This window comes from Rhinolophus sinicus, linkage group LG10, assembly GCF_036562045.2.
Source record: "Rhinolophus sinicus isolate RSC01 linkage group LG10, ASM3656204v1, whole genome shotgun sequence".
Lineage (NCBI taxonomy): Eukaryota > Metazoa > Chordata > Mammalia > Chiroptera > Rhinolophidae > Rhinolophus > Rhinolophus sinicus.
Window position 1 is genome coordinate 10,716,505 of NC_133759.1, and position 13,800 is coordinate 10,730,304.

The following is a 13,800-nucleotide window of genomic DNA, read 5'->3' on the forward strand; positions in this document are numbered from 1 at the left end:
AATGTAAAATTATTATTATTTGAAAGTATGGTTTTCTATTTAAAAACTCTAAGATATGCCTTTAAATATCTAGAAAAATCTAATCAAGAAAAATAACTCATTCTGAACATCAATAAAAATTATAAAATACCTTTAAAATGAGTTTACTTGTTGAAGAAGACTTTAAAATGTTACTGGAAGTCATCAGAGAATAATGGATAAACCATGTCCCTGAATGAGAGCACTCAATATTGCAAATGAGTCAGATTCCTACTAATTAATCTATAAATTCATCACAATCACAATCAAAACACTAATGGGATTTTGAGGACGATGGGAGGGGAGTGGCATACTTCATAGATTGACATCATTATATTAAAGAAAAATTCATAAAAATAGCAAAGAAAATAACTAAAGTAAATAAAAAGGTGAGAATTGCCCTACCAAATAGAAAAATATTAAATAACTTTAATTAAAAGTGTCATATTGATGCAGAAACTGAAAAAAAATGTCAATGCAACAGAACAGGGAGTGTATATGGCAAGAGTGTACTCTCAGATTAGCAGAGAAAAAGAAGACCATTGAATGATGATGTTGGAACAACTGATTACCTATTTGGGGAGAGAACAAAACTTAAGTTAGATCCCTACCTCACACCACTCCCAAATATAAATTTTATATGGATTTAGAGAGAATGTAAAAGACATACCATATAAATACTAAAATAAAACGTAGGAGATTATTTCAATAATCTTGAAATAGAGACAGCCTTTATAAGAAGCTGTGAAACTCAGAAGAGTTAAAAGACAGATAAATAGATTTGACTACATGGAAATTAAAATTTTCCACTTGGCAAAAGACTCCATAAACAAGTCAAGAGACAAATGACAGGCTGGAAGAAAATATTTACAACATAACTAACATGGAAAAGATTAATTACAGTAATTAGATTCAAAGATCTCTAACAATTTAACAAGGAAAGAACAAATATCTCAAAAGAAAAAGACAACTCAGAAAATAAAATATAAGTGACTAGTAAATACTTGGAAAGATAACCTCAGCAGTGATTAAGGAAATGCAGTTTTAAAAGTGGGTTTCCCTATCAGTTGAATAAAAAGTTTGAGAATAGCCAAGTGTTGGTGAGGTGGTGGGGAAAGTCAGTTCCCTCCCTCTTTCTCCGGGTGTAAATTGGTACCACCATTTTGGGGGACAATTTGGAAGTTTCTCTCAAAATAATAAATGCCTATACATACCCTTTGACACAGAAATACATTTATGTGAATACAGCTAGTAGAAATAATTGCACATTGCACACTATGCAAAGATGTTCATGGCAGATTGTTTATAACCAGTGAAAAGTTGGAGCTACCTAGTATTTATCACAATAGGAGTAGCTAAATAAAATCTGACACCTCCCTGCCTTGGAATTCTATGTAGTCGTCAATGAGAATTGGGTCAACCCAGATGGCTGATACCAAATACAGAAAATATGCTAAAGTAAAAAAAGTGAGTTGACAAACACAGATGATCCTGCTTTTATTATAGTTTAATTTGCATGTAGCATGAGTATAAATAAAATGCACACACCTCTCTAGGGAGTTTCTGAAACTTTCACGTTCTACCTTATGTGTTTCTATTGTTTATGAATTTGGTTTTGGTGAGCACGTATTATTTTTATAATTCTTAAACCAAAAACATAACGTACTAAGAATTGAACCTCTAAAGCCTATAAAGACAAAATGCTTAGTGCTTCATTTCTTAGACCTGAGTCCACTTTCAGCCAGAGCAGCTCTAAGCCACAAGCACAATTCTATGAAGACCCTGTTAGGCTTATCTTATGTATGTGTGAGGGCATGAAGACATGCCACCTACACATACACACGTCTACACACACACACACACACAGAAAACCCACACACACATGCACGCACGCAGAAAAAACACACACAGAAAAGACACACACACAGGTGTCCCACTCTGCATATGCATGTGGGGTACACAATTTTACAATATATTAAACAGTTCATAGAACATTCTTGAATGTATTTATTGGTGCAAGGGAGTAAATAGCCAGAGCTGAGAAGGCAGAAAGGAATGTGGCGAGATTGAAAACCCAATACCCACAACCACCTCCACCATCCCAAGCAGGTGACATCCTGTGACATCCATGGTGCTCTCCGGTTTCTGGCTTTTCCCATTTGTCTTCAGGATGGGTGAACGCAAGAAAGTGCAGTGATCAGGATGGGTGCTCACCCACTCGTGCTGTGAGCACCCAGCAGCGAGGTGAGAGCCCTGGGGGGCAGTGGCGGGGACTCACGTGTCCTCATCCCTGAAGAGTGTCATGTTGTGATCCCGGATGTATCCCAGCAGGATCTGTCCTCGCCGCTCCAGAGTCTGGAGCACCTGCTTCAGCCCCTGTCGCCCGCCTTGGCTTTCCCAGAACACCAGGTCCATCTGCAGCGACTTGAGCAGCATATTGTGTAGACACCCTGATGCGAGAACCTTCACGACAGATTCAGGAAACCTGGAGCAGGGTTCCCCGAGCGCCAAAACAGAAAGGAAAAGCAAAAGTGATCTCAGAGAGTTCCTGGGAAGGACAAAACCAGATGGCCAGAACTTGCACACCTGGGGAACCCTGGCAAAGTCAGCCTGCAAAGTCCCTTGGGCCACTTCCGCTGACTAGTTATCAGGGGCCCGCAGACCTGCTCAGCTGTGAAAGCAGGCGGGGGATAAAACCTTCGGATGGGTCCCATCCCACAGAAAAGCTGGGCAAGTCAAGTCTGCTCTCCCTGGTGAAATGCCGGCTGCTCTGCTGGGCAAATGCCAGACAGAGCCCTAGGAAGGCTGAGCTACCTGCTGAGGGTAAGCAGGGAAGGCAGGTTTCCAGGCTCACTCCCCCAGCCAGGCCAGGGCACCTAGTGTTCTGTGGGTCCCGGTGGCCCTATGGATACTTGGGGTGGGGGCACTCCATCCAGGAGTTGAAGGGCCTGCTGACTGTAGCTCCACTCAGCTTTCCCGGGGCCCCCACCCCCTCCTAAGGCTCAGATCCAACAGCTTTTGTCTGGTACATGGCAGACTTCTCAGCAGCCCTGGGTTGAGGCCCCACGTCTACAGCAGGACTGTCGAGCCTCAGTCCCCGAACCTCCACCCAACCCCTCTGACCCTCACCCATCTATGCCCTCCAGCAGCCGGAAGTTCAGCTTGTCCTCAGGGCGCTGAAGGTTGCCGGCGTTATCAATGTAGACCAGGTGAGAGGGATCACTGCTCCGGACCTCAGGGAAGAAGACGGACAGACAGAGGTGGAGAAGGGTGCAGCCGAGTGGGCACCCATGAACACTGGCAGGATGAAGGGGCTTGGGAGGGCCTGAGCAGTCCATCTCACCATCCTCCCCCCTGCTACTTGCCCCGATAGTCCCCAGGGGCTGAGCAGTCAGCTTACTCTATGCTGGCACTATGCTCAGTGCTTCCAGGCACCATCTAGTGAGCCCCATCTTACAGAAACAGAGGCACAAAGAAGTGAAGTAATTTGCACAAGGTCCCACTGCACTGGTGGTCAAAGGGGTGAGGAGTGTGGGTGGGAATCGGCAGGGACAGAGGTAAGCTGGCAGCAGGGCTGCAGGATGTATCACACACACATACGCTCACCCCCACTACGTGCCACCTGTGCCCCCGTGCACCTGGGTGTTCCCCTGAGCATCACGGAGAACACACGATACCCGTCATCCTCTGGGAACACCGACCGCGCTCCATCCCCACAGGAGAAGAGTTTAGCACCTCCTCAACCGCTTCAAAATTAAAAGCAGCAGGAAACTCTTTAGCACCTTCGAATGATGGTGTGGTTGAGGACGAGAGGCCATCTCTGCCGGCCTCCTCCTCCCACCCCCATGCACACACCCATTCCTATGCGTTCTCCAAGAGTCCATAGTAATTTCCCATAATTCTCTCTAGTGACCTTGTGTCACACGGGGACTCTGGTTCCGCTCCCCACACAAGAAGGCAGCATATGGTGAGGCCAAAAAGGAACACCAACAGCAATGGATAGCGGAGTCACACCACTATAGTCTCGCTGGCGGCCGGGTTGGAGATACAGAAAGCAGGAGCCACAGGATCCGCAATCCACAATCCGCTTGCTAACCGTACTTCCTACCTGCAATCCGCAGTCCACTTCTCTGCCAAGCAACCGACAACCCCTTGCTAACTGCAATCTGCCCTTGCTAGCTCAGCCACGGCAGTTATATCAGTGGTCAATGGCTCACTGGTTACAGCTGATGGCCAACTAGTCACAGCCGATGGCCATCTACTACCCGAGCCAGCGCTTTTCCACGTGAGGCCAAGAGCCTGGAAATTGCTCTCTGGGACTCTGTCCCCACACCCAGGCTTACATTATGAACTTTGGTCTCTAGGACCCCAGCTTTCCCTCTCTCTGCCTCAACAGGGATCATCTATTTCTCGAAGCCTGATGACTCCTCCCTCTGAAATCTGCAGTCCTCAGGGGTCTGTGGAATAGCTGCCCACCAGGGGTAAATGATAGATAGAAAAGCCTCACCTTATTCCAGGGAAGAGGATAGACGGCCCTGTGGGGCAGGGATGGAGAATTCCCACCACCCAGCGACTCCCCCAGGAGCCCTGGCCTCCAGGCTGCTGTGAGCTGCCTGAAGGCTCCTTGCTGACAATGACCCCCCCAGTGCAACCGGCCTCGCTGGGTGAGAAGCTCGGGAAAGCCTCCCAGGGTGGCACCTTGCTCCTTGGGTAGGAATGTTCTCCTGCCACTCCATCCCCTCTCTGATGGCCTCAGCACATCACGTCCACCCTGGGCTCTGGTTTTAACGGGAGGCAGCAGTGTTTCCCTGATCACACCAGCCTGGGCACCATCTGGGTCCTAGGAGAGGACCCTGTCACTGCCACCAGCCATGTGGCCTTGGAAGTGCCCTTCCTGGCTCCAAGTCATAATTTCCTCAATGACTGGCAGAAGGAGGACGTCTGACAAGACACACAGTTCTCACACTCGGCGTCCAGAAGCCCTAGGGGGCACCCTGGCGACCCTCGGGGACCGTGGAGCGGGTGAAAACGTCTCCATCCCCACCCCACACCCAGCTCAACCACATTCTCAGAGCTACAATTTGTCAGTTTTACATTATGCAAACAGAGGGTTCTGCTGCTGAAAAGAACAGGACTGGGGACCCCCAGCCTGATATGATCTCTGAAACTCACGAACAGCATCTTCAGAAGGAGACAGGAGGACCGGAGTCCGGGTGACGGGGGGACGTACCAGGATGTGGACCAACCGCAGCTCGCTGGGGTTCCCGCATTTCTCCCGGAGCCCCTCTTGCACACAGGGCTCCGAGGGCTCCGGCTCGAAGCCACAGCAGTAGCGATCCAGGCGGTCATGGACCTGTGGGGACACCATCCTCTGAGGGCGTGGGGCACGGCGCCTGCCTCCAGGCCCAGCATCAGGGCACTTGCTCCCGGCCACACACAGGGCCCTGCTCAGTGGCTCTGCTGCTGGCCTCCAGCTCCTAATGGGCTGGTGCCCTGCTCCTCTGGCCAGCTGACCCTGCCCACCAGAGCTGTCTGCTCACACCTCAGGCCAAGACCCACTGCTTCCTCCACAGTGCTGCTCCTGCACTCTGGCCTGAGGTCACTGTCCTCCGGACTCTGGCTGTTCGTCTACCAGAGGAGACCCACACGTGACTCCACTTTTTCTTTAAGCAGCAAATGCTGCATCTCCCTTCTTCGGAGATAAAAGTCCTTTAATGAGCATCTAGACAGCTCCTGAGTGGAGAGTCCTTCCACCCGCAGCAGGAAAGAATCCAAGTGGGGAAGGAGGAGGGCACTCCCCGTACGGGCTCATTTCACACTGGAGGCCTGAAGTAGGAATTCTCAAGTGGTGTGGGGTCCAGTGTGAGGAGCTGTGCCTCGAGTCCCCTACATACACACGTATGTACGTGACATTTGTGTACATGACATTTTGAGTGGACCAGAGGATTCTCATAAGAACACTTCCCACTCACCTGCTTTCGGCAGCTGTCTTCAGAAGGAAGGAGTTACATGCTGCAGGCCAGGAATTAAGTAGAAACGTGACACCACCTCAGCCCTGACCTACAGGGGACGTTATCTGCTGTGCACATAATGGACACAGAGGTCGAGAAAGGAGAAACCTAAAAGCAGAGCTGGCAGAGTCCACTGGGGGTGGGGGGCGGAGGTTCTTACTATGGGGAGAAAGATAGGAAAGGGATAGGAGTTGAAGGGGGAAGGTGGTTTGAAAAAGGTTGGGATGTGCTAGGAAGTGGAGGAGAGACAGAGGTGAGGACTGGGGACAGCAGGGTGTCACCGTCACTTACAGGAGGGGCGAGGTGGAAAAGATGCACCCTTTTTCCTCTTAGGAAGGAAACTTGGTTTGATACAATACCTTGATGAGTGCTTAGGGCAGAAGGTGAGATGTCAAGAGGGCTGGGTGTGGTAGGACTTGCTTTGCATGGGACAAGAGGAAAAATCCATTTGTTGCTGTAGAAGGGAGGAGGAGAGAGGAAGAGAGAAGTGAAGCAGGAGCAGCAAGAGGCTGAGGGTATGAGAGGTGCCCTCTGTGAGCCTCCCATTCCCCCAGTGAAGTTGGTGCCCTTGGGAAGTGCTTGGAGGTCATGGGGCCAAGCTTTGAGTTCAGGCTTGGTGTGGGGCAAATCACGGCAGTACGCCTGGTGAGGGAAACAGGAGGAGTAATCCAAATCCTAGGAGGGCTTCACATTTGTGGGACCAAGGGTTTGTGTCATCTCCTTAAATCCACAGTTGGTGATTGAGTCACAATAAAGGGAGGTCTGCGGACCCCGGCTCTACCAATTAGGATGGTGAATCGGCTGCCTAACTCTCAGGACGCAAAGTGTATTCGGTTCCTGAAAGAGTCCTGTGTGGGAACACCCAGGATGGAGACGCAGGTCCTGCCTTTGCAGAATGGCTAGTCTACACTGGGAAGCCTGGGAACACCCCTGGCGAGGAAGGTGCCAGCCTGGGAACCTAGAAACCAGCTCCAGGTGGCATACTCTAGTTGGGGCAACTGTCTAGACCAAGCTAAAGGAGACAGAGTCATGGTGGAGGGGAGTGAAAGTCGGGGAGAGGGAGGCAGCATGCAGGAACCCAGATGGCACTCACGGAAAGGCAGCCCCCGCTCCCTCTCTCAGTCCTCAGGACTCAGGAGTGTCCTGTGACTCCTAGCTCTGGCAGGATCCTAGGACAGCCCCTCCCAGTGATGCAGAACAGCCAGGGCTTCCCCAGGGCAAATACGCAGTTGTTTTCATCCACTAAAGCCATGACAGTGTCTCGATGTTCTACAGTAAGAAATACATCTGGCCTCGGTCCACCTTCCGGGCACAGAGCTCCTAAACCCTTGGCATTTCCCGAGTGATAGCAGCGTCTTTTGTTATTCATAATGAGCCCCTTTGACCACACCTGAGTTTATGATAATGAGGTGAATCAGGGGAGCCCCCAGATAGCTTCAGGAAACTGGCTAGTCCCCAGAAAGACAAGCCAATAGAGGGTGGGAACTTTTGGCCCCACCCTCCAACCTCCAGGAAGGGGAGGGGAGCTGGAGATTGGGTTGTAAAAACTCTTGAGCCATGAGATTTGGAGACCTTCCAGCTTGGTGAACATATCCACATGTCAGGAGGGTGGTGCACCCCAACCCCACGGGCTTGGGACCCTTCCGGACCTCACCCTGTATACATCTTCATTTGGCTGTTCATTTGTAACCTTTATAATAAATGAATAAATATAAACTAAGTGTTTTCCTAAGTTCTGTGAGCTGTTCTAGCAAATTATCAAACCTGAGGAGGGGTCCTGAGAACTCCCCGTTTATAGCCAGTTGGTCAGAAGAACATTTAGCCAAGGATGTGGGACTGGCACCTGAAGTGGGGGCAGCCTTGTGGGACTGAGCCCTTTCACTTGTGGGATCTGACACTTACTACAGGGAGAGAGCGTCAGAATTGGATTGCTAGACACGCAGCTGCTATTGGAGAACTGGCTGGTGTCAGAAGACAGCATCACTCAAGATGACCATCCCAGCATCACTGCTGTCTCTATCCCATTCATACCTCACTGCAGCCTTTCCAGGAAGACTTTATTACCTCCACTTTACACATGGGGACACTTACCCCAGACATGCTGTGGGGACAGAGCCCGGAGAGAAGTTTCTAGCCTCTCGGCCCTCACGTGGAAAGGTGCTGGCTTGGGTAGTAGATGGCCATCAGCTGTGACTAGTTGGCCATCAGCTGTTACGGGTCAGCCACTAGCCACTGATATAACTGTCGTGGCTAAGCTAGCAAGCGCGGATTGCAGCTAGCAAGTGGGGTTGGTTGGTTGGCAGAGAAGTGGATGGCAGATTGTGGATTGTGTTGATCCTACTTCCTGTGTCTCGCTGGCCACCAGCGAGATGGGGGTGCAGGAAGACCTCTTGTTGGGGTACTGGCGTATGTTTGCTTTTGTGTCTCGATCAGCCGCCATTGAGAATATAGTGGTATGACTCCCCTACCCATGGCTCCATTGGTGTTCCTTGTTGGCCTCACCATATTCTGTGTCCACCCACCGAGAGCAGGACCAGGGACCCTGCATTACACATGCCCAAGGTCATTAAGGTAAAAGCAGTACAGCTGGGGTTTGAATGAAGGTCTGCCTGGCTCAAAACCAGCTCTGCTCTGCCTCCCCGAAACTCAGGAAGGGTGAGGCAATTAGAGCTCAAATGAGGTCTCCATCACGGCATCTGCAGTGCACAATGTATAATATATATTATAGATAATATGCAAACTAATAATATGCATGACTATGTTCCAAAAAACTATATATGTGCAAGTAAATTTGAATTGTATATAATTTTTAAGTGTCACAAAATAGTCTTCTTTCAACCTTTTCAACCATTTAAAAATACTAAAACCATGCTTAGCTCATGGGCTGTACAAAACTAGGTGGAGAAGTGAATTTGGCCTGCATTGTGGGCCATGCTTCTGACCCCTGGGATGGAGTTCAAATGGATCTGGGGCTGAATAGTGGCTCCACCCCCATGCAGGGTCCCTGCCCCAACCTGGAGGCACAGGCCTGGGTCCTTCTGGGTGAAAAGGGTGGCTTTTAGCTGGGCTGGCTCGCTGCCTGGGGGTCAGGTTACCGCAAGGTGGCAGCTTCTCTCACCAAGGAGGGCAGTGGGCTGGCCCCACACTGACTGGCTGTTGGAGAATTCATGAAGCTTTGGGGAGGTCAGAGCGTGGGGGACGAGTGGGTTCCTGGGCACCACTCTCATTCTCCTCTGAGGCCTCATCCTGTAGTGTTCCCCATGTGTCCGACAAAGCACAACCTTCCAGAAGCTTCAGGGAAGAACAGCTAGATGCTTCATTTGCCCCAAGCCTGAGGCCAGAAGTCAGGCACCAGCTTAGGATTCAGGTGAATAGACCAGCTGATGGGGTTTGAGGAGATGGGTTGAGAAGAACTAGATTTCGTCTAAAAAGACATCTGTAGACCACTCTACATTTAAAACATCAACACAAAAACCAGCAGCCACCACAGCAAAGTAGGTTCCAACCAAGACAGCTAGGATGAGTCCCCTTTAGGACACCAACAAAAGTCTCCACTTGAACACATGAGAGGGGGATATTGTGATCTCTCCGGGCACTCAAAAGGCTTCTGATGAAATTTTACATCCATTCCTGACAATAAACACTCTTCATAAAGCAGGAATTATTGAGTTCTTCATCATATCTTCAGTCAAGAGCCAGCATGAGGTTTAATGGCAAGACACTAGAAATTGTCCCAAGTCTATAGAAATAAGTCACGTCCATCATGCTATTAATATTTACCATTGCTCTGGAGGCACCATCAATGTAATGAGGTAGGAGAAAGAAAGAAAAGACGATGAGAAGAGACTGCATTCTCTGCAGATGAAATGGTGTACTTGGAAAACCCAGAACAAACCAAGCAACTGTTGAAGCAATACAAAGTTAGCGGGAAGCCAGTAACCAAACTACTACACAGAAATAACAGCCTTCACACAGACCAAGAGCTACCGGCCAGGACATATAATGGAAAGAAAGATCCCATTTCCAATGGCCACATAAGACGAATTAGTCAGGAATAATAAATAACTCAACATGAAAGTGAGGATCCGGCTAAAGAAAAATGCTTTGAAGAACATGAATAAATGGGGAGACATATCCTATTCTTGGCTACAAGACTCTATATTTTAGGATGTAAATTCTCTCTCTTAGTCCATGCAAATTTAATTTGATTCCAGTGAATTCCCAAAAGGACTTGGGAAGGAGAAGGAAGTAATAAGCAGACTCTACATTTCAAATGAGAATAGTATGCAAGAATATCAGGAAAATTCTAAAAAAGAGCAATGAGAAAAACCAAGCCCTACTAGTTATTAACATAAAATATAAAGTGCAATAATTAAAACAGTGTGATTCTGGCATATAAATAGACCCTTCTCTGGAACAGAAAGGAGTCCAAAAATAGACTTACATACATATGGAAATTGACTATATGGTTAAGGCAACATTTCAGACTGGGGAAAAGATTGATTAATCAGCAAATGGTGCTGGAACATTTGGTCTGCCATTTGAAAAAATAAAAATAAAAATCTTTGTTTTGCATCTTTTCTATTAATCCAGAATAACTTCCAGATGGATCAAAGACATACGAAAACACATGGGAGAATTTTAAAAATAACCCTGAATTGAGGATGGCCTTTTAAAACATGATATATTAACACTAACCTACATGTCACAAAAGAAAAGCTTATAATTTTAACAACGTAAAAATTTGTTAAATTTCTGCACAGCAAAAAGACTGTAAACAAAGCTTAATGACAATTGAACCTGAGAAAAATATTACAATACAATGAAAACAAAAGGCTAATTTGTTTAAATGATGAAAAGCTCTTCAAATCATTGAGAAAAAGACCAACAACTCAACAGAAACTGGGGCAAAGATATGAACAGTTTAAAAAAGAGAGAGTTAAAACAAAGTCTAAACAGAGGCAGGATGAGGGTGAGGTGGAAGCAATTGAGGGAGGTTCCCTCTCTCTGGTCCTGCAGTGCAGGTTGTAACCGCCTGAGAGTGAACCTCTGCTACAGCGTTTCACCTGGGGCCCTCCCTTGACTCATAAATTCGTTTTCTACTGCTGCACGACAGAGTACCAGGAGCTTAGCGGCTTACAAGAACACATGTATCATCTCCAAGTGTCTGTGGGTCAGGAGTCCACCACATGTTTGCCAGCTTCTCTGCTCAGGGTCTCACCAGGCTGAACTCCGGGGGGGGGGGGGGGGGGGCGGGGGGGCCAGGCCTACATCTCATTTGGCCCCATAGCTCAGGTTTCTCTCCTCAACTCATCTGGGTTGTTGGCAGAAACCATTCCTCAAAGTTGTAGGATTAGGTCCCCAGGGAATCTGAGTCCTCCCAGAGGCCTCCCTTATCCACACACAGTTCATACTATGGCTGTTTACTTTCATCTTGAGGCAGGAAAATCTCTCAGATGCTTCGTCTTCCTTGAAAGACTCATTTGATTAGGTCAGGATCACCCGGAATCACCTCCCTTTTAATTAACTCAAAGTTAAATGATTAGTAACCTCATCATTGGCGTGATATTGCATCATAGTCTCAAGTCTTGCCCACACTCAAGGGAAGGGGTTAATACTGGCAGGGCGTGGGTGGTGGGCGGGAGTGACCTTGGGGACCGTTTAGAATTCTATCACACCTTACCCTAATCTAGACCCTGTTTTAAACATAAGAAAGAGGCTCAACATCACCCTGCAAACAACCCTTGTCCAGCAGGTTGTTTGTCCATCCTTGGCTGCACCATCTGTGAGATGGGGAGGAACACAGCACTCATCTCTTAACTCTGTGTGGCACTTACGTGGGTTCACGTGTGTGGTCTGTATCAGACATTGCACTTCATAAGTGGTAGCTGCTATTACAGTTCAGGCCTCTGGTTGGAAGCCTGAGAGGTTGGCATTGGTCGTGATCTGGGCTCCTCTGTAACTGATGAAACACCTGATGCTGCAAGGAGACCAAGCCAGAGGAGATACCCGTGAACCGAAGCCATAGGTATGGACTCAAAATAAGGAACACACACAGGACCACCAATGACTGAAATGGGCTCCTTGGGAAGGAAATGGGCCAGTCTCATCCAGAAGAAACCAGTTCACTGGAACCTGGAAACACTGGCCTGCTGAAGCTTGTTTGTGACCTCACGTCATTATAAGTAGCAGGGGCTGTTGGTATCTCACCCATCTGCACTCGGTGCTCACAATTCCTGTACATACCAATGCTTTGCACAAGCGCCTGTGGCTCTCTGCCTTAGCCCCTTTCTGGGTGCAGCACCATGCTTGGCTGGCTGGCACCCGACCACGCTACAAGTGACAGGAAATCCACACCCTCAGGAGCTGTCTCAACCAATGACGGTTCGGAGTTGGTGGGTAAATAGCCTAGCTTCCTTGGGCCCTGGGTCGGACAATTCTGAGATATGTCCTACACAATCCCCAAAAGGTCTCAGCAGGATTGAGCCCCAGATGCCCACAGCAGTGTCTGGGCACCACATGGAATATATGTGGGTGTATGATTCATGTGAATGGTGTGCGTGTGAGTGTGTGTGGCTGTGGTACATGTGGGCATATATGGTTCTTGTATAAGGAAGCATACAATGTGTCTGTTTGGGATGTGTGTGATTGATTTGATTATTGCTCAGCAAATATTTTCTCTTCTCCCCCTTCCAGTCTGGGCAGAGTATGCTTCCCATCTCTGACATTGGGCTTGGCCATTGACTTGCTTTGGCCAGAGGAATATTAGTAGAAGTAGCATCGGCAGAGGCCTTAAATGTGCTCCTGCAGTTTGGTTGAGCTCTTGGGCTTCTTTCATTTCCCATAAGGAGAGTCTGCCCCAGATGGTGCAGCCTGGGCTCCAGAATGAGAAGTGAGCAGCAGACCCACAGCTCAGTAAAACCCAACTGACCCACAGACCCTGGAGCAAGGACACAAGAGCTGGTGTTTTAAGCCAGTGAGTTTTGGACAGGTTTGTTATGCAACATTACCTCTGCCATCACTAACTAATACACTATGTGGGATTTACAAAGCACAGGGTATGATTTGTGGGGGTATAAGGAATATGTGTGTGTGCAATGCTTGTGGATTTTGTGTCTTGGTAAATGGTATGTTATGATACACAAACACAGAAAAACCAGGATTCAAACTGGATAAAATAAAACAAAGGAGCAAGCATACCGCAGAATGGGCTGTATGTGGAGTTTGTACCTGGTTCCCCAGTCAGAAGGTACCTCAGCTTCCTGTGCTTGGAAACCCACAGCCCCGCCTCTTTCCGACTTGCCAGTGGTTTCTAGGAAGGCAGCGTCAGCCAGACAGGGATGTTTGACTTGACCGGTGTTCAGCAGACCAGGGAAGAGGTGGCACGAGGCCAGCCGAGTCACGTCTGACCACACACCCAACCTGTGTGTGCTTTGGCTGCTGAGACTTCTGTCCCCACAGCAGGCCTTGGCAGCCAAGGAAGGGTCCCACACCGCAACCACACGAGATGGACAGAGGGGCTCTGTGTGGAGCAGAAAGCTGCTGTGTGCACATCAGCTGGGCTGGGGCTTTGCAAGGAGGTGCCTCCAACCTCAAGGCCCCAGGGCATCCCAGCAAAGTCCCTTTTCCTGCCCTAAGTCATGGCTTGGTTAATAGTGACTCTGTGACAGAGAGGGTAAGCTCTGGAGTCAGACCGTCCAGGCTGCGGCTCTGCTCCATCAGCCGTGACTTTGGGCAAGTGACTTCACCTCTCAGGGCCTCAATTTCTCAA

General features: G+C 48.6%; 1 protein-coding gene across 7 annotated transcripts in view; it reads right to left on the bottom strand.

Moving 5' to 3' along the window:
* Positions 1-2,005: 2,005 nt before the first annotated feature.
* The window catches only part of GASK1A (golgi associated kinase 1A), a 49,513-nt gene continuing 37,718 nt past the window's right edge, over positions 2,006-13,800 (bottom strand). For 4 of the 7 annotated variants that reach the window (XM_019727503.2, XM_019727506.2, XM_019727504.2 and 1 more), the window contains exons 3-5: positions 5,249-5,371; positions 3,148-3,251; positions 2,006-2,503 (exon numbers count right to left, since the gene is read on the bottom strand). In XM_019727503.2, the coding sequence (XP_019583062.2) occupies positions 2,293-2,503; positions 3,148-3,251; positions 5,249-5,371 (438 nt within the window). In that variant the 3' untranslated portion in view covers positions 2,006-2,292. Of the gene's footprint in view, positions 2,504-3,147; positions 3,252-5,190; positions 5,372-6,388; positions 6,484-13,800 lie in introns of those variants that run through there. The other 3 variants (XR_012489603.1, XM_074312537.1, XM_074312538.1) reach the window with 3 other exon arrangements.